The 19,111-nt window shown below is 40.4% G+C and overlaps 1 protein-coding gene and 2 long non-coding RNA genes across 3 annotated transcripts; 2 read left to right on the top strand and 1 right to left on the bottom strand.

Moving 5' to 3' along the window:
- Positions 1-1,500: 1,500 nt before the first annotated feature.
- LOC115183737 (uncharacterized) lies at positions 1,501-3,195 on the bottom strand. Its single transcript, XR_003874051.1, has 2 exons — positions 3,127-3,195; positions 1,501-1,785 (listed from the first exon to the last, which is right to left on the bottom strand). It is a non-coding gene; the product is annotated as an uncharacterized LOC115183737 (long non-coding RNA).
- A 72-nt stretch (positions 3,196-3,267) lies between these two features.
- On the top strand, positions 3,268-8,906 carry LOC115183736 (uncharacterized). The gene is made up of 2 exons (XR_003874050.1): positions 3,268-3,420; positions 8,850-8,906. It is a non-coding gene; the product is annotated as an uncharacterized LOC115183736 (long non-coding RNA).
- An 8-nt stretch (positions 8,907-8,914) lies between these two features.
- LOC115183735 (gastrula zinc finger protein XlCGF57.1-like) lies at positions 8,915-11,516 on the top strand. The gene is made up of 2 exons (XM_029744818.1): positions 8,915-9,599; positions 9,744-11,516. The coding sequence occupies exons 1-2, from the start codon at positions 9,471-9,473 to the stop codon at positions 11,013-11,015; spliced, it is 1,401 nt and encodes a 466-aa protein (XP_029600678.1). The 5' UTR covers positions 8,915-9,470; the 3' UTR covers positions 11,016-11,516.
- Positions 11,517-19,111: the final 7,595 nt, after the last annotated feature.

Below are 19,111 nucleotides of genomic sequence, written 5' to 3'. Positions count from 1 at the left end.
TCAGAAAAAGTATTCTCTGTAGGCTCTCTTGCATTATTTTAAGGGGTTTTAAGCTGTTGGTCCTATATACCAGATACTACTACTACTATGAAACTTAGTCAAAGTAATATTTTATGCTATATCACAAGACATTTTTGCTGATTTAGTGTCCTCTCAGGACTATTTGAACTGATGTGTAATTGTTTAGCCTCAGTTTTATGGGTCTGTATAGGAATATGTCTATCGTGTATTGAGTAAGGTTTATTTGTATATATTTAGCCATGATGCAATGTAAAGTGTATCCATGTCCTCTAGGAGGATAGCTGCTGGTGTATTAGTATTTTACCTCACTTCTCTCAAAGGCCCAGTCCTAAATCAACCCCTACTCACTTGTGGAGATCTGAGAGGATTTGACAGGTGTAAGCAATCTGGTAATAGCTCCACTTTGCCCACTGATAGGCTAGGTGGAAGTTTCATCATGTTGCTTACACCAATCATATGCTCTCAGATCTCCACAAGTACATAGGGCTCAGGGTTCTATCCTTATTTCTCAACCCTTTGCTACAGTATACCTACAGTACCAGTCAAAAGTATGGACACACCTACTCATTCAAGGGTATTTCTTTATTTTTACTATTTTCTACATTGTAGAATAATAATGAAAACAAACTCTGAAATAACTCATATGGAATCATGTAGTAACCAAACAAGTTTTAAACAAATTAACATATTTTAGATTCTTCAAAGGAGCCACCATTTGCCTTGACAGCTTTACACACTCTTGGCATTCTCTCAACCACGAGGTAGTCAGTCACCTGGAATGCATTTCATTGTGCCTTGTTAAAAGTGAATTTGTGGAATTTCTTTCCTCAATGCGTTTGAGCCAATCAGTTTTTGTGACGAGATAGGGGTGGTATACAGAATGAGGACAACACCAAAATGGCTGAAATAGTTATTTAGCTAAATATGACCAGAATATTGATAAAAAAAATACACCAGAAAAGCTGGCCTAATTGCTGAGTTTAAAATGTATTACATTAAAAACATGTTCTAAGTATTCACTGTCTATTAAAATGATAAGCAGTATGATTCTATAGATGGTGTTAATATCAAGAAATGTGATCATTGTCCCCATAGAAAATCCCATAGAAATGCATTAGGTTCAGTAAAGAGGTACAGGTAACCCATTTTCACAATTGTGTATATATTTTAAACAATAAGAAGTATAAGCTCAGTATTGAGAAATCAGAATTTAAAAAAACAAGAGCTTGACCAGTCTTGATTAGTTGGTTCTGGAAGGTCTTGGATCTTTACACATGCCAATAACCCTTAACACCTTGTCTATTGTCCTCATATTCCCCCCCTCCCAACCCAGTTCAGCATGCAATCTACTCCAAACATGTATTTACTTTATTTAGCCTCTAACCTAATCACCCCCAAAAAATGTAACATCTTAATAAGAATGATCGACTATAAAGTGGATGGAGTCTATTCATCCAATCATTAATTAAAGAGCCAATATCAAATCAAACTTCAATTAAAATTTATTTGAAGTGCATTTACAAATAGCAACACTTAAAACAATAAAAAATGTAAAAACAAGCACCTCAATAAGAGATCAAATGTTAAGAACCGAAATGTGAACTTTACAATAAAACCTAATTTAAACTATAGAATCAAATTATAATTCTGTTTTTTAAAAGTTACAGTGGAGAGGGTTCGATTAATCTCACCTGGGCGCCTGTAGGCCTGTTTTGCACCGGTTGAAAGTTGATTGCCTCCCGGGCGTGAGTCTGATGGCGAAGTCTGTTCAAAACAAAAGTGACATAATTAAGTATGTGTAGTATTGAGTAGGATTCTGTGTTTTCACATGCAAAAGTGATATCTTTTGATAACGTTTAATCTGCCTTAACAATGAACTAGTTAAATTCAAACATGTATTTTATGGAAAAGAGATGCAAGTTTCTGGACAATGCACCATACTGCCTGATTCACATGACAGAGTGGTGCTCCTCAACTCCCCGTTTTCGCCTGATGACGTGCCAGGCCACAGCCTGGTGTACCCCGAGCCAGATTAATCGAATTTACTCAGACACAGTTCCAATGATTTAGGCTTTTTAATTTTTTTTTTTATTAAGGATCCAACCTAGCTATATGGTAACACGAACAGAAAGTACAACAGTTGATCTTGCCTGTAGCTACCAGACATTAGTTGTAATTGTATTCTAACATCGACGCAGAGCACAAATTACTAGTTTGAAGAAACTATCGTTAGCTAGCCAGCTACCTAGCCCAATAATGGACTACAGGAGTCTAACGTCACTCCTTAGACCAAGGACACTACACATTCTGTTAAGGGCGAATTGGCTCTTGAAGCCAAAACAGCCAAATACTCCATCTAAACGTGAATCGATTGTTAATTGCGGTAAGGTTCTAGAAACAAAATCACTCTACTTTCATATCACATTAAAAATAATTCCACAAATGCAAAATACACACTTACTTACTGTATACTGTTACTAGTGATGTTAGTGCACACTGTTGATCAATGCATCGAGTAATGCACCTATTTGACACAATTGGCTGGAAAACCTCAGTGCTTCAGGAAGCTTCGTTTCCCCATCACTACTTTTAACCGGGTTTAACACTGTTGCAGCAGACAACGTTTTTCAGTTACAACATGTTTGTGGCGTCCATCTTCCGTTTACATACAGGTGTTCAAAGACGCATATCGCTAACTAACACATATAGTCCACTCCACTCTGTCTTCCTTAAACAAGCGCTGTAACATGGACATATGGCCGTGTGGGAACCCTTCCCATATAAAGGCGTGTACCAATTTAACCTTTTCATTTTTGACAATTATTTCTCACTGATATGAAAGATAAGGTCCTTATGCTTCCAAAACTGTACGGCAAGCGATGTGTTAATGTTCAGACCGAGCGTCGCGGCTCTGACCTAAACTCCCATGTACAGAAGACGCCTTCGGCCAATTACTCTTATGGTTATAGTCATAATGGAACAGAGTCATGACCAAGGGCTAGGAAGCTAACGTTAGCTAGTCTCTGAGAGCAGGTAGCTAACGGTTATGTAAACATAGCTACACATTACAACGGACCGTTGGCAGATACCTAATGTTTTACTCACCAGCTCGTTTTTAAAATGTCATTTTAGAAGTATTCAGTAGTGTACTAGCTAGCTGGCCACCTATTCAAAGGTGCATTGACGCGAACTGGATTGCGTGGGTGGGCTTTGCGACTTGGGACCAATCAGATGTGCCTGTTCAGTTGACACGCTGGGCCAATCCAAAGCAACCGCGTCCTCCCTCACCGGAACTAGTTTACACAAAACAACCACAACGGCCACAGAAGATCTATGCAACAATAAGTTATATAAGTTAGGTAGCTAACGTTATATTGCCAAAGGGGAATTCGAAAACTGGTGAGTAAATGAACAAGGCAGAAAGGTGTGGGGTTCGCCAATGATTTGTAACTAGCTAGCTAACTATGTTGATAATAGCCTAGCTAGGTTGTCCAAGGGTGATGCTTTTTCCATTTGTCACGTGGAGGGTTTAGTATTTATGTATTTTTGTCCAAGGGAAGGGTCATGTAATTTGTAATCGATTAAATGTCAGCATTTTGGAATTTAGGTATTGAATTAGACTAACTTCGGGGCACAACCCCCCCTGCTGCTCGGCTGGGTGGGCATTTCGCTTTTATCTTTCCATTGGCTCTTCGATCATTCCCTCTTTGTGCTTGGCGAATCCAGAACGAGTATCTGGCGAATCAAATAGCGCTTGTAGTGCCGCAAGAAATAACGGAAGAGGATATAATGTAAGAGATCGATGGAGTGGTTGGTGCAGGTTGACTGACCTGTATGGTGGATGGAGAAAATACATTCACTTCATCCATACTGCTGTTCTTTGATGAAGAGTTTCTCCCTTTCAGTGGCGATTTTAGAATGGAAATCTTGTTGGGAATCTTGGTGGGGCAAAGAAACATATTTGTTTTGCATGCCAGCAAAGCCACTACACAACACTAAACAATACATTCATTGCATTATAACGGTGACAAAAGGTGCCCACAAACTGTTAGGACCTACATAAAGCTGTCCCAACATCTTACCACTGCTACTCTTGGCTATCAGCGGAACCTTGTCTGGCAGTGAATCAGTTCATTCAGCCTCATTTACTGCCTTAAAAAAAACAACATAGCTGATATGGCTGACTTGCTTAAACAAATGTGGCTTCTACTGACAATTGAGATGTACAAACTATGGTATAAGGGGACGATAAGCGGATAAGAGGCAATCCATAATTTAAATTAAGACATTAATGAGCGAGCTAGGACGGACGTAGTCAATATAACTTTGTTCAGCACTTTTGAAATGTACAGCGACAGAAATCAGAACATGGGCCGTTCTTACAGTATTCTCCCTGTACACCAAGTCATAACCATAGGATAAATAAAGTGGGCATATAAGCTAGAGGTCGACCGATTAATCGGAATGACCGATTTAATTAGGGCTGATTTCAAGTTTTCATAACAAACGGTAATCGGCATTTTTGGACACCGATCATGGCCGATTACATTGCACTCCACGAGGAGACTGCGTGGAAGGCTGACTACCTGTTATGCGAGTGCAGCAAGGAGCCAATGTAAGGTGCTGGCTAGCATTAAATGTATCTTATAAAACAATCAATCTTAACATAATCACTAGTTAACTACACATGGTTGATGATATTACTAGTTTATCTAGCTTGTCTTGCGTTGCATATAATCGATGCGCTGCCTGTTCATTTATCATTGAATCATAGCCTACTTTGCCAAGCGCATTCGTGACAAAAGCACTGTCGTTGCACCAATGTGTACCTAACCATAAACATCAACGCCTTTCTTAAAATGAATACACAAGTATATATTTTTAAACCTGCACATTTTGTTAATATTGCCTGCTAACATGAATTTCTTTTAACTAGGGAAATTGTGTCACTTCTCTTGCGTTCTGTGCAACAGAGTCAGGGTATATGCAGCAGTTTGGGCCGCCTGGCTCGTTGCGAACTGTGAAGACTTTCTTCCTAACAAAGACAACCAACTTCGCCAAACGGGATGATTTAACAAAAGTGCATTTGCGAAAAAAGCATAATCGTTGCACGAATGTACCTAACCATAAACATCAATGCCTTTCTTAAAATCAATACACAGAAGTATATATTTTTAAACCTGCATATTTAGTTAAAAGAAATTCATCTTAGCAGGCAATATTAAACTAGGGAAATTGTGTCACTTCTCTTGCGTTCATTGCATGCAGAGTCAGGGTATATGCAACAGATTGGGCCGCCTGGCTCGTTGCGAACTAATTTGCCAGAATTGTACGTAATTATGACATAACATTAAAGGTTGTTGTGCAATGTAACAGGAATATTTAGACTTATGGATGCCACCCGTTAGATAAAATACGGAACGGTTCCGTATTTCACTGAAAGAATAAACGTTTTGTTATTGAAATGATAGTTTCCGCATATGACCATGTTAATGACCTAAAGGCTCGTATTTCTGTGTGTTATGTTATAAGTCTATGATTTGATAGAGCAGTCTGACTGAGTGGTGGTAGGCAGCAGCAGGCTCGTAAGCATTCATTCAAACCGCACTTTCGTGCGTTTGTCAGCAGCTCTTCGCAATGCTTCAAGCATTGCACTGTTTATGACTTCAAGCCTATCAACTCCCGAGGTTAGGCTGGTGTAACCGATGTGAAATGGCTAGCTAGTTAACAGGGTGCGCACTAATAGCGTTTCAAACGTCACTCGCTCTGAGACTTGGAGTAGTTGTTCCCCTTGCTCTGCAAGGGCCGTGGCTTTTGTGGAGCGATGGGTAACGATGCTTCGAGGGTGGCTGTTGTCGATGTGTTCCTGGTTCGGGGCGAGGAGAGGGACGGAAGCTATACTGTTACACTGGCAATACTAAAATGCCTATAAGAACATCCAATAGTCAAAGGTATATGAAATACAAATGGTATAGAGGGAAATGGTCCTATAATTACCTCAACCTAAAACTTCTTACCTGGGAATATTGAAGACTCATGTTAAAAGGAACCACCAGCTTTCATATGTTCTCATGTTCTGAGCAAGGAACTTAAACGTTAGCTTTCTTACATGGCACATATTGCACTTTTACTTTCTTCTCCAACACTTTGTTTTTGCATTATTTAAACCAAATTGAACATGTTTCATTATTTATTTGAGGCTAAATTGATTTGATTGATGTATTATATTAAGTTAAAATAAGTGTTCATTCAGTATTGTTGTAATTGTCATTATTACAAATAAATAAATACATTTAAAAAATGTGTTTTATTTATATATATATATATATATATATATATATATATATATATATTTTTTAAAGTTGGCCGATTTAATCGGTATCGGCGTTGAAAAATCATAGTCGGTCGACCTCTAATATAAGCAGACAATGAATGCTCTTACAATATTCAATGATTACATTTCTCTAAAACAGGCTATAGGTTACATGTGCACAACCAAGTCAGAACAGTACAGGTGAAATTAAGATTAGGGTGAGGCACATGTGTAGTAAGCTGTTAGTAGCCCAACATACACTTAGTATTACTTTCTTAGCTACAGTATACATATCTCCCTGGCGTATGACATCATTTATGCAGCAACATACAAGACATTTTGGACTCACCTTGTTGTGCTGTGCTCAGCTAAACAGGAAGGTGGCGCAGCGGTCCTTCGTGGGAAAATTTGTTCATCAAACTTTGACAATGGAATTTTGTAGTCGAAAGGAGATGGTTCCTCAATGCGGAAAAATGTGAATGGATTAAATCTGGTGTTTGAGGAGTTGCTACCGAATGGGGAGGACAACAGTCCATGTGGATGGCTGGGCTCTGTATGCCTATGAGTTGTTCTTCTTTTACCCGTGATATGTTGACGCTAGGCTGCCTGTCATTTCATATAAAACTGATTTTAAAATATATTTCATTGTGTGTAAATTCATCGGGTAGGTCTATAGGCTATTCCCTGTAGTATAACTCCTAATCATTTATCTTCAGCTCTTAGAATCCCAGGTAAAGCTAGACTAGGCTTACAATATCTTGTTCTACATTTATTACCAGCATTATATTTACTACTACAGCTTGCTGAATGTAAAATACAGAAACCAATAGAACTGGGGGAATATTCATTACGCCGATTCTGTTGCAAAACAGGAAGCAAACGAAACGGGAAGGGACCTACCTGAATTTGGTCAATAGAAACACTTGTTTTGCTCTGCTTGCTTCCATTTTGGTTATCGAAGGGTTTCCAGAATGAATATGTCCCTGTCAAAGAGAGAGAGAGAGAGCGAGATCAAAATCCACCATATGAGTAGCCTGTTAGTGTACCTTTCTGGACCTTGTAAACTGTGGAGAATATACCCGTAGCTGATCCAGATGTTTTTATATATTTTTTTATTTATTAATATATAAATATTTTTTTATTTCACCTTTATTTAACCAGGTAGGCCAGTTGAGAACAAGTTCTCATTTACAACTGCGACCTGGCCAAGATAAAGCAAAGCACTTAGACACATACAACAACAGAGTTACACATGGAATAAACAAACGTACAGTCAAAAACACAATAGGAAAAAAGCTATATACAGTGTGTGCAAATGAGGTAAGGCAATAAATAGGCCGTAGTGGCGAAGTAATTACAATTTAGCAATTAAACACTGGAGTGATAGATGTGCAGAAGGTGAATGTGCAAGTAAAGATACTGGGGTGCAAAGCAGCAAAACAAAACTAAAGTATTCAGACCCTTTCAGTTTTTCCACATTTTGTTATATTACAGCATTATTCTAAAATGGATTAAATACTTTTTTTCCCCCTCATCAATCTACACACAATACCCCATAATGACAAAGTGAAAACAGGTTTTTATAAATGTTTGCACACTTTATTAAATATACAAAACAGAAATACCTTATTTACGTAAGTATTCAGGGCCTTTGCTATGAGACTTGAAATTGAGCTCAGTTGCATCCTATTGACATTGCTCATCCTTGAGATATTTCTTCATGTTGATTGGAGTCCCCCCGGGGGAACCTTCTGAAAGGTCCTCCCATCTCCACAGAGGAACTCTGGAGCTCTGTCAGAGTGACCATCGGGTTCTTGGTCACCTCCGTGACCAAGGCCCTTCTCCCCCGATTGCTCAGTTTGGCCGGGCGGTCAGCTCTAGAAAGAGTCTAGGTGGTTCCAAACTTCTTCCATTTAAGAATGATGGAGGCCACTGTGTTCTTGTGGACCTTCAATGCTGCAGAAATGTTTTGGTACCCTTCTCCAGATCTTTGCCTCGAAACAATCCTGTCTCGGAGCTTTACGTACAATTCCTTTGACCTCATGACTTGGTTTCTGCTCTGACAACTGTGGGACCTTATATAGACAGGTGTATGCTTTTCCAAATCATGTCCAATCAATTGAATTTACCACAGGTGGACTCCAATCAAGTTGTAGAAACATCTCCAGGATGATCAATGGGAACAGGATGCACCTGAGCTTAATTTTGAGTCTCATAGCAAAGGGTGTGAATACCTATGTAAATAAGGTATCTGTTTTTTTATTTTAATACATTTGCAAACATTTCAAAAAACCTGTTTTCACTTTTTTCAAATGCTCGGGGAGGGCCAGGTAGAAATATATTTTCCTCAGGGGGAGGGCCATACATTTTCAGTTCAAAGAGGTCCGATTACCTCCAGGTATCCCTCAATATAAATAACGTTCACTCGCTAAACTTGACTTCAGCTTGGTAGCTAGCCAGTAGCCCTGTCTCCTTTGTTTTCTTCGTCTGACTCTATATTCTCCCATTCACACAGGTCCGGATCTCACCAGACATCTCAGAGTATCTGAAGAGTGAAGACCACCTCTCGCCAGAAAATATATATATATATATATATATATATATATTACCAAGACCCCTTCTTGATGCTTACACCAAACGTGTAAAAAAGACTGCAAGGACTCACGGGACTGTTGCTGTTACTTCAATCGACTAACTAGTCTGCCTGGCTGACACCGGCAAAGCTTCTCTTACTGATCCTAACCCGAGTATGAGCCTGTCGGAGTCGGACGGTAAAGCCATGAAAATGCAAGCCATGTGACTTGTTAATTGTAGTGAAAGAGGAAGAGTACAATGACCTCTACACTTGTGATAAACAAAGGGACCATCCAGGGAGTTCTACCATCCAGGGAGTTCTACCATCCAGGGAGTTCTACCATCCAGGGAGTTCTACCATCCAGGGAGTTCTACCATCCAGGGAGTTCTACCATCCAGGTAGTTCTATCAGACAAAGGAGAACAGGGTCCTGAATGAACATCTCTCTCTGGCCAAGGAGACTTCAACACTGAACGCTGATTCTGATAAAGTCACAATCCCAAAAGATCTAAAGGATCATCCAGGGAGTTCTACCAGACTGGGATCCTCTGCTGTGGCTACTATGAACACTACCATGGACCACTTTCCTGTATTGACAGGTCACACACAGATGAGAACAGGAGCCCCCCTGTCTTCGCCGGGGCCATCCGATGAGGCCCTCCCCCTGTCTTCGCCGGGGCCATCCGATGAGGCCCTCCCCGTGTCTTCGCCGGGGCCATCCGATGAGGCCCTCCCCGTGTCTTCGCCGGGGCCATCCGATGAGGCCCTCCCCGTGTCTTCGCCGGGGCCATCCGATGAGGCCCTCCCCCTGTCTTTGCCGGGGCCATCCAATGAGGCCCTCCGCCGCTCTTGTGACAAGACATTTACCAGTCGGTCTAAAAAACATGAGAAAAACCCCTCAAGAGACGGATCTCACCCCTGTGACCAGTGTGAGAAGAGTTTTGTTACACTAAAACTTCTGGAAAAACACCAGATGAGTCACTCCATCCCTCATGTGTGCTCTGATTGTGGAAAGAGATTCCGTCGGGCTGATCACCTAAAGAGACATCAGAGAGGCCACACTGAGAACAAACTGTACATTTGCCCTCATTGTGGGAAAAGCTTTGGTTACTCTGGAAAGTTAACCCAACATGTGAGACTTCACACTGGGGAGAAACCTTACCAGTGCTCCGATTGTGGCAAAATGTTTGCTGCTATTAAAACAATGAAAAGACACCAAGAGGTTCATTCAACACATAGGGTGAAGCCTCATGTTTGCACTACCTGTGGAAAGGGCTTTGCTCGACATGAATACTTAAAAAAACATTGCACCATTCACACTGGAGTGAAACCGCATCAGTGCTCTGACTGTGGAAAGAGCTTCCGTCTGCTTGATCATTTAACTCGGCACCAGAAAAAAGCACATGGAGAGAGGCTATTCCCTTGCTTTGTTTGCAAACAGTGTTTTGTTTCAAAGCACACCCTGATTGTTCATCAGAAAAAGCATACAAGGCCTTACCACTGCTCCCTATGTGACAAGAGATATGCTGATAAGGGGAATTTAGCAGTCCATCTGCGAGTACACACTGGAGAGAAGCCACACCTTTGCTCCCAGTGTGGGAAATGTTTCTCTGGTAAACAACAACTTCAATTACACCTCTTGGTACATTCAGGTGAGAAGTCTTATAAATGTTCTCACTGTGAAAGGAGTTTCGCTAATACACCTATCCTGAAAAGACACATACGAACCCACACTGGAGAGAAACCGTACCACTGCTCTGAATGTGGGAGGAGTTTTGCTGATGGGGATACACTCACAAAACATCTGCGAACCCACACTGGAGCGAAGCCGTACCTTTGCTCTCTGTGCGGGAAATGTTTCTCTGTTAAACAACGTCTTAAAGAACATCTAATGGTACATTCAGGTGAGAAGCCTCATACCTGTTCTCACTGTGCGAGGAGCTTCACTAGTACATCTAATCTGATAAGACACTTGCGAACCCACACTGGAGAGAAACCGTTCAAATGCCTTGACTGTGGGAAGGGGTTTGCTCGCTCGGCAACCCTCAAAAATCACCAGCGTATCCACGGTAGGGTCACCAAGGACCAAGCTCCCAAGGACCAATAGCTGCACAGAGAACTCTACACAGTAACTAGTACCATGTGTCTGTACAAGAAGTCAGAATATCAGAAAGTATTCTCTGTAGGCTCTATTTCTCTTACATTATTTTAAGGGGTTTTAAGTAGGGATGCGCGATATATCGGTGAACATATCGGAATCGTCTGATATTAGCTAAAAATGCCAACATCGGTATCGGCCGATGTCTAGTTTAACACCTATGTTTAAAACCGATGTCAAAGCTACCGTATATACCTATGTAACGTAGGTACATAACGTAATGACGCCACATAAAATTTTGCGCTACACCTACAACACAGAATTCTTAACCTAGCCCACAATGTCTGCCGTGTGGATCGAGTAGTCAAGCAGTCATTTGAAAGAGTAAGAAAATTTCAGCGAGACAACTCAAAGGCGAAATCCATTAAATCCAAGATAATAGAATTCATTCCCCTTGACAATCAACCGTTCTCTGTCGTAGGTGATGTTGGCTTTCGCCGACTCGTCGAGCACCGGTACACACTAACAAGTGCTCTATTTTTCAGATGTTGCCCTACCAGAGTTACACAGTAATAGCGTCACTGCTATTAGCTTTACGACATACATACTATGTAACGCTTGTGTCTTTGCGTGTCAAAAAAGAAACCGTAGCACTGTCAAAGCTGTACAAAAAAGTCTGCAAACAAGCAAACACCGGCCACGAACGATGTGTTTACAATACTGCGTTGGTAATAAAGCATAATTTGTTCGACCGCAACTTCTGGGGTAGCTAGCTTTAGCTTGGTACCAATACAACCAGCCTGAAAACAATGACCAGTATAAGCTGCAGTCATTTTCATTATTCTTAGCAATGATATAGGATTCCTTGTAAGTATTAGCTCGGTTGCCACTTGTTGTTCGCCTAATGAAATTGAAATTCAGTTCATGAAAATAAATAGCTAGCCAGCTAACCCTGTTGCCCAAAGCTAATGTTGTAAGCAGCTAGCTAGCTTCATCTGGCTAGTGAGGCTCGACCGGACCGGGTTATGTGTTGTGAAGCTAGCCACAATAAGGATTAGGCACAATAGTGGAATTTGCAGTTTGCCTTCAAAATAAAAGTATGTAATTGACAGTGATGCAAATTAATACATATAGTATAATTATGCCATACTTTTATTTTGAAGGCTAACCGCAAAGTCCACTATTGTAGCTAATCCTTATTGTGGCTAGCTTCACACAGATGGGTCCGACCATTAATCAAATAAGAATGGTCTTATAAATTAGGGTTATTTTAGATGACACCTAGCTATATAGTTAGCTAGCTAACTACAGCTACTGAAACAGATGTCGTTTTGCTATGTTTTTGGGGAAGAACATTGTCGCATCCATGAGCTAGCTAGCTTTTTTTGTTATGACCAGCACTGTAGGTGCGCGCGAGACAGGTTTACCAGCATTATAGCATATGTATCGATGAATCTTTGCGACATATGAAATACGAGTGATAGTTATTACACATTGATTACACTATGTAAAAAATTTATGAACGAGCTAAAGTATTATGTCAAATAGTGTTATTTGACACGTCTGACACGCAAAAACCCAAACGGCGTTCCATAGCATGAGAAATCCTGGTTGAGAATGAAACGACTGAACAAATGAACAACGAAACAGCACAGCAAGTAAGTTTAAGAAATATGTTTTGATTATGTTTTACTGGTAATGGGCACATACGTAAATGCCAACAAAATAACTTTTTGATCAGTGTGTGTGTGTGTGTAACCTTTATTTAACTAGGCAAGTCAGTTAAGAACAAATTCTTATTTACATTGACGGCCCGGATGACGCTGGGCCAATTGTGCGCCGCCCTATGGGAATCCCAATCACGGCTGGATGTGATACAACTTGGATTTGAACTGGGGACTGTAGTGACGCCTCTTGCACTGAGCTGCAGTGCCTTAGACCGCTGTGTCCGTGTGTGTGTGTTCACTATTTAACTGTACTAGAATGCTTAAAAAGCCACAAAAATTGTTCATATTGGTTATCGGTATCTGTTTTTTTAGCAAGGAAAATATCGTATATCGGTGTCGGCCAAAAATATCATCGGTGCATCACTAGTTTTAAGCTGTTGGTCCTGATACCAGATACTACTAGTACTGTGAAACTTAGTCAATGTAATGCTATATCACTACGTACTTCTTGCTGATTTAGTGTCCTTCTCTCAGGACTAAACACATGTCCCTGTTAGTCACAACTACAAATCATTAGATGTGTCCTAGAAAAGAAGTTGACACAGTTGTCCATTTCTTGTTCTCTCTGTCTCTCTCTCTCTGTCTCTCTGTGTGTATAAACAGGGACAATAAAGATGTTTGTGAAATAATAATTGTTTAGCCTCAGTTTTTCTATGGGTCTCATCTCAACGCTGTATAGGAATATATCTCTGTCATGTAGCTGCATGTATTAAGGTTTATTTGTATATATTTAGCCATGATGCAATGTAAAGTGTATCCATGTCCTCTAGGAGGATAGCTGCTGGTGTATTAGTATTTTACCTCACTTCTATCAAAGGCCCAGTCCTAAATCAACCCCTACTCACTTGTGGAGATCTGAGAGGATTTGACAGGTGTAAGCAATCTGGTAATAGCTCCACTTTGCCCACTGATAGGCTAGGTGGAAGTTTCATCATGTTGCTTACACCAATCATATGCTCTCAGATCTCCACAAGTACATAGGACAGGGTTTCCCAAACTCGGTGCACATTTTGGTTTTTGCTCTAGCAGTACACAGCTGATTTCAAATGGTCAACTAATCATCAAGCTGATTTAGTTTCCTTCTCTCAGAACTAAACACATGTCCCTGTTAGTCACAACGACAGATAGATCGTTAGAAGTCTCCTAGGAAAGAAGTTGACACAGTTTTCATGTTCTGTTTCTCTGTGTGCGTGTGAGAGAGATTGAACAGGGCCAATAAGTGATGTGTGTAACTGCTTGGCCTCAGTCATTTCTGTCTCTGCTCCATATTGGTCATGTAGTTCTAACTGATAAAACTGTATGTACTGAGTGGTGAAGTCATCTCGCGGGACACACACAGTACGCAAACCTACCAGTGTCTGACCCAAGACCTGTGACACACTGTTTCCACCAGGGTTGGGGCCAATTAGTCAATTCAGAAAGTAAACTCAATTCCAAATTTCCCCCATTTGAAAAGCATTGAAGATAATTGGAATTTCAGTGTACTTTACTGAATTGAAATGGAATTGACCCTAACCCTGGTTACCACTAAGCCAGAGATTTAAAGCTTAGCATCGTGGTTCTGACTCTATACTGTGACTTAGTGGGTAGTTTAGCATGGTGGTTCTGACTCTATACTGTGACTTAGTGGGGGGTTTAGCATGGTGGTTCTGACTCTATACTGTGGTTCTGACTCTATACTGTGACTTAGTGGGGGGTTTAGCATGGTGGTTCTGACTCTATACTGTGACTTAGTGGGGGGTTTAGCATGGTGGTTCTGACTCTATACTGTGACTTAGTGGAGGGTTTAGCATGGTGGTTCTGACTATACTGTGACTTAGTGGGTGGTTTAGCGTGGTGGTTCTGACTCTATACTGTGACTTAGTGGGGGGTTTAGCATGGTGGTTCTGACTCTATACTGTGACTTAGTGGGTAGTTTAGCATGGTGGTTCTGACTCTATACTGTGGTTCTGACTCTATACTGTGACTTAGTGGGTGGTTTAGCGTGGTGGTTCTGACTCTATACTGTGACTTAGTGCGTGGTTTAGCGTGGTGGTTCTGACTATACTGTGACTTAGTGGGGGGTTTAGCATGGTGGTTCTGACTCTATACTGTGGTTCTGACTCTATACTGTGACTTAGTGGGTAGTTTAGCATGGTGGTTCTGACTCTATACTGTGACTTAGTGGGGGGTTTAGCATGGTGGTTCTGACTCTATACTGTGACTTAGTGGGGGGTTTAGCATGGTGGTTCTGACTCTACTGTGACTTAGTGGGTAGTTTAGCATGGTGGTTCTGACTCTATACTGTGACTTAGTGGGGGGTTTAGCATGGTGGTTCTGACTCTATACTGTGACTTAGTGGGGGGTTTAGCATGGTGGTTCTGACTCTATACTGTGACTGTAGTGATGGATGACTACATGATCAGCCTCTGCTCCCTCTCAGCAGTGTTCCTCACCAACAGTCCTCTGATAGTGTGAAATCAACTGGGCTGGCCACTGAGCCAGGATGTGCACTCCATAGGTTAATTCACTACGTTCGCGGACACTGCATTCACAGTAAACACTGTATATGTCGGCTCAATGGGAAATTGGCTTTGAATTTCAATTAATTGCACAATAATACGGATCTTCAGTGGTACGGCTTGAAAGTGCAGACTGTGAAAAATCATTGTGCACTGTCATCCAACACCAGTCTCAGCTCATGTTTCCCAGTCCGAGCTAGTTTTTCTCAAGTTCCCAGTGGTCTTTTTTATTTTATTTCACCTTTATTTAACCAGGTAGGCAAGTTGAGAACAAGTTCTCATTTACAACTGCGACCTGGCCAGTGGTCTTGAATGCACCATATAATTTACTGATTTTATACAGCAGCTGAACCAATCACTGATTGATTAGTAGATGAAGTCTCGCCTCTTCTTCAGTTTCTTTCCTCTTAAATTTTGTAAAAAATGTAACCTTATTTAACTAGGCCAGTCAGTTAAGAACAAATTCTTATTTACAATGACAGCCTACCAGGGAACAGTGGGTTAACTGCCTTGTTCAGGGACAGAACAACATTTTTAGCTTGTCAGCTCAGGGATTGGATCAACACTAACCACTAGGCTACCTGCCGCTCCTCTTCCCCATCTGAAACACTGACAGAAGTGTGTGAGTGCATGATATCTTACTTTTGAGTTATAGTGTAAACATGGTGTTTTTCCTTGAACTGGCCGTTTCAGTGTAACATTTTCTAGTGTTGGTTCATGAGTTAAATGAACTAATTGGTGTAAAAGAACCCCAGTGTTGGTGTTAATAACCAGTTTTAAACCAAAACCACGGCAATCATATTTCCCAGCATGCTCTATTGCAGTTAGATATTTAAACACACAATTCTAAAAATCTGTTTTTTTGCATGTACATTGATTTGATTAATTAATCTTATGCTTAAATAAATAACATACATTTTTCTAAGCTAATCCAGTCTGTTATTTGGATTTATTGCACCCGTTACTGAAATGGTTGTTCAAGTTTCGATGCTTAAGGTAGTCTCATACCTTAGTCTTCCCAACCCGGTAGTCATTCTGAATGCAGGCTGCGGGTGAATAAAATTCCAAATGTTGGTTATCCCCACTCACATTGCGAGCCAGCATAATGGGACTTGCAGGCCTGATTTTGCCTGTAAACCATGAGTTTCAGGCCAATGTATTGGGGTAAAACTAGGCCCTCAATAATGGCTTATGAATTATGTTGTATTACGTTTTATTGTTAACATTCACTTAGGATCTCACTTGAAGGCCACAGGACTGAAAATGAACAAATGCAACCACCATGTCTTTGTCACTAACCAATAGTCACGTGTGGTAACTCTACAATTCACATCGAAAGGCAAAAATAAAAAGTATATGTTAAATACAAGGTATTAGGGAACACCATAACAGTGTACCTTTAACACTGAGTTAGTGTACACTGTTAATGCCACTGGTGTTGGAAAGTATCTGTGTTAAAAGAGCAACACTTTGAAAAGTGTAAATTCAACACTTTCTGGTGGTTCTCCATATAAACACTACAAAGTGTTAAATTGTACACCCAGTGTTCAATTTACCAATCAAATGTTGCTGTGTAGCCCTGCACTTCTGTTGTCATCTGATGAAAATTAATATATTTTCTTCCAAATGTATTTTCTGTATAGGAAAACTATAGTTGCTCTGATCACTCTATTGAAGCAAAAAAACACTTGACTTTCAGCATAAAACACAGGTGAAATGGTTTAAAACTCAGATTTTTTTGATGGTCTGCGTTTTGAAAAATGGAGCTTTCGGAAAGCTAATGCGACATTATGGAGGTCCATTATATTTTGTCCAAATAGATGTAAAAAAAAAATGAATAAATACAAAATTAACTAGGCAAGTCAGTTAAGAACAAATTCTTATTTTCAATGCCAGCCTAGGAACTGTGGGTTAACTGCCTTGTTCAGGGGCAGAATGACAGATTTTTACCTTGCCAGCTCGGGGATTCGATCTTGCAACCTTTCGGTTACTGGCCCAACGCTCTAACCACTAGGCTACCTGCCGCCCCATAATGTTTGGGCTCTTGGAGGGTTGGAGCCAGCTGGTTGGCTACGCATCTTAATACTCCTCACTTTTTCCTGAAATGTGCCCATTGTCCACTAGCCACATGCTGGTCCTCTAACTCAGTTGGTACAGCATGGTGCATGCTACTTTAAAATGGAGATAGCATGGGCAGCGCCATTGAGGCTGTCACAGACATATACAAAGATGAGACCTTTATATTCTTTAAAAATACATCAAGATTTACCAACTTCCTCATTTTATTTTCTCCACAATGTTTACAGACAGACAGACTAACTCACCATGTGGCCATAGTGGAGAGGGGTCCAATCCCATCACCTGGGTGATATTTGTAGGGGTGTGGCTTAAGGCACATTCATTCTACAGTCATTTCATTTTCGGTAGTGACATCATAAAGTGGGGAAAGATGTTTCAAAATAAACAAAACTAATAATTGGATCTGTATCTTTGAATACAATAACAGATGTTCTATTCAATAGAAATAAGTGTATTCTAAAAATATAGAATTCATTGTTTGGGACAGCCACGTCAATAGAAATAGGTGTATAAACAATGACTTTGTACTATATTAATATAAAAACGGTCCCGCTTTATTTTAAGTGCATGTTATGTAGACTTCATATAGGCTTCATAAGCACTACATAAATGCTTCACAAATCATCTATAACTATATATCATGCTCTATAAAGATTCATAATGTGGCATAACTGTCACAACCAATTTGTTCACATGTATTCATCTTTTTTAGAGCATGAAAGCCTATGTGCTTATGAAGCCCTATGAATGCTTTCTTAAGCCTTCATAAGAGGCACTTCAAATAAAGCAGGACCAGTTTAACAATATGTTTTATAATGCCTTGGATTGAATTAGAACACATCACGATGTAAGACTTATTAGCAAGCCATAAGACTGCTAAATAGTTAGGCAGAGTAGCTATTTGGTTAACTACCTGCATTTTGTATTTATTATGGATCCCCATTCATTCCTGCTACTCTTCCTGGGGTCTGCACTAACTTTGACTTGCACTAACTTTGACTTGTCACATATGCTGATGCTACTGTTTATTATCTGCCATTTTATTTACATTTACATTTAAGTCATTTAGCAGACGCTCTTATCCAGAGATATCTACCTCAATTACCTCGTACCCCTGCACATTGACTCAGTACTGGTCCCCCTGTGTATATAGCCAAGTTATTGTTACTCAGTGTGTGTGACGGAGAAGTCCGTTTTGTGTTGTTAAATGTTTAAACTTTTACTGACACACACACACTCATCGCCCCCTTCTCTGCTCCGTTAGCAATGTGGGTCGACACTAGAGGTCCACCGATTAATCGGAATGGCCGATTTCAAGTTTCATAACAATCGGTATTTTTGGACACCGATTTGGCCTTTTTTTTTTTTTTTTTTTTTTTTACACCTTTATTTAACTAGGCAAGTCAGTTAGGAACACATTCTTATTTTCAATGACGGCCTAGGAACAGTGGGTTAACTGCCTTGTTCATGGGCAGAACGACAGATTTTTACCTTGTCAGCTCCGGGATTCGTTTTTCCAACCTTCCGGTTACTAGTCCAATGCTCTAACCACCTGCCTTACTTTGCACTCCACGAGGAGCCTGCGTGGCAGGCTGACTACCTGTTACTCGAGGGCAGCAAGAAGCCAAGGTAAGTTGCTAGCTAGCATTAAACTTATTAAAAAAAAAATATCAATTTTCACATAATCACTAGTTAACTACACATGGTTGATGATATTACTAGGTTAACTAGCTTGTCCTGCGTTGCATATAATCAATGCGGTGCCTGTTAATTTCTCATTGAATCACAGCCTACTTCG

The sequence above is a fragment of the Salmo trutta genome, unplaced genomic scaffold (genome assembly GCF_901001165.1).
Source record: "Salmo trutta unplaced genomic scaffold, fSalTru1.1, whole genome shotgun sequence".
Classification (NCBI taxonomy): Eukaryota; Metazoa; Chordata; class Actinopteri; order Salmoniformes; family Salmonidae; genus Salmo; species Salmo trutta.
Note: the sequence above shows the minus strand (reverse complement) of the source record. Positions and strands in the feature narration are given on the sequence as shown.

Coding starts and splice junctions, on each gene's coding strand:
- LOC115183735 (XM_029744818.1), top strand. CDS start 9,471: ATGAACACTACCATGGACCACTTTCCTGTATTGACAGGTCACACACAG. Junction 9,600..9,743: donor CGCCGGGGCCATCCGATGAG/GCCCTCCCCGTG, acceptor CCATCCAATGAG/GCCCTCCGCCGCTCTTGTGA.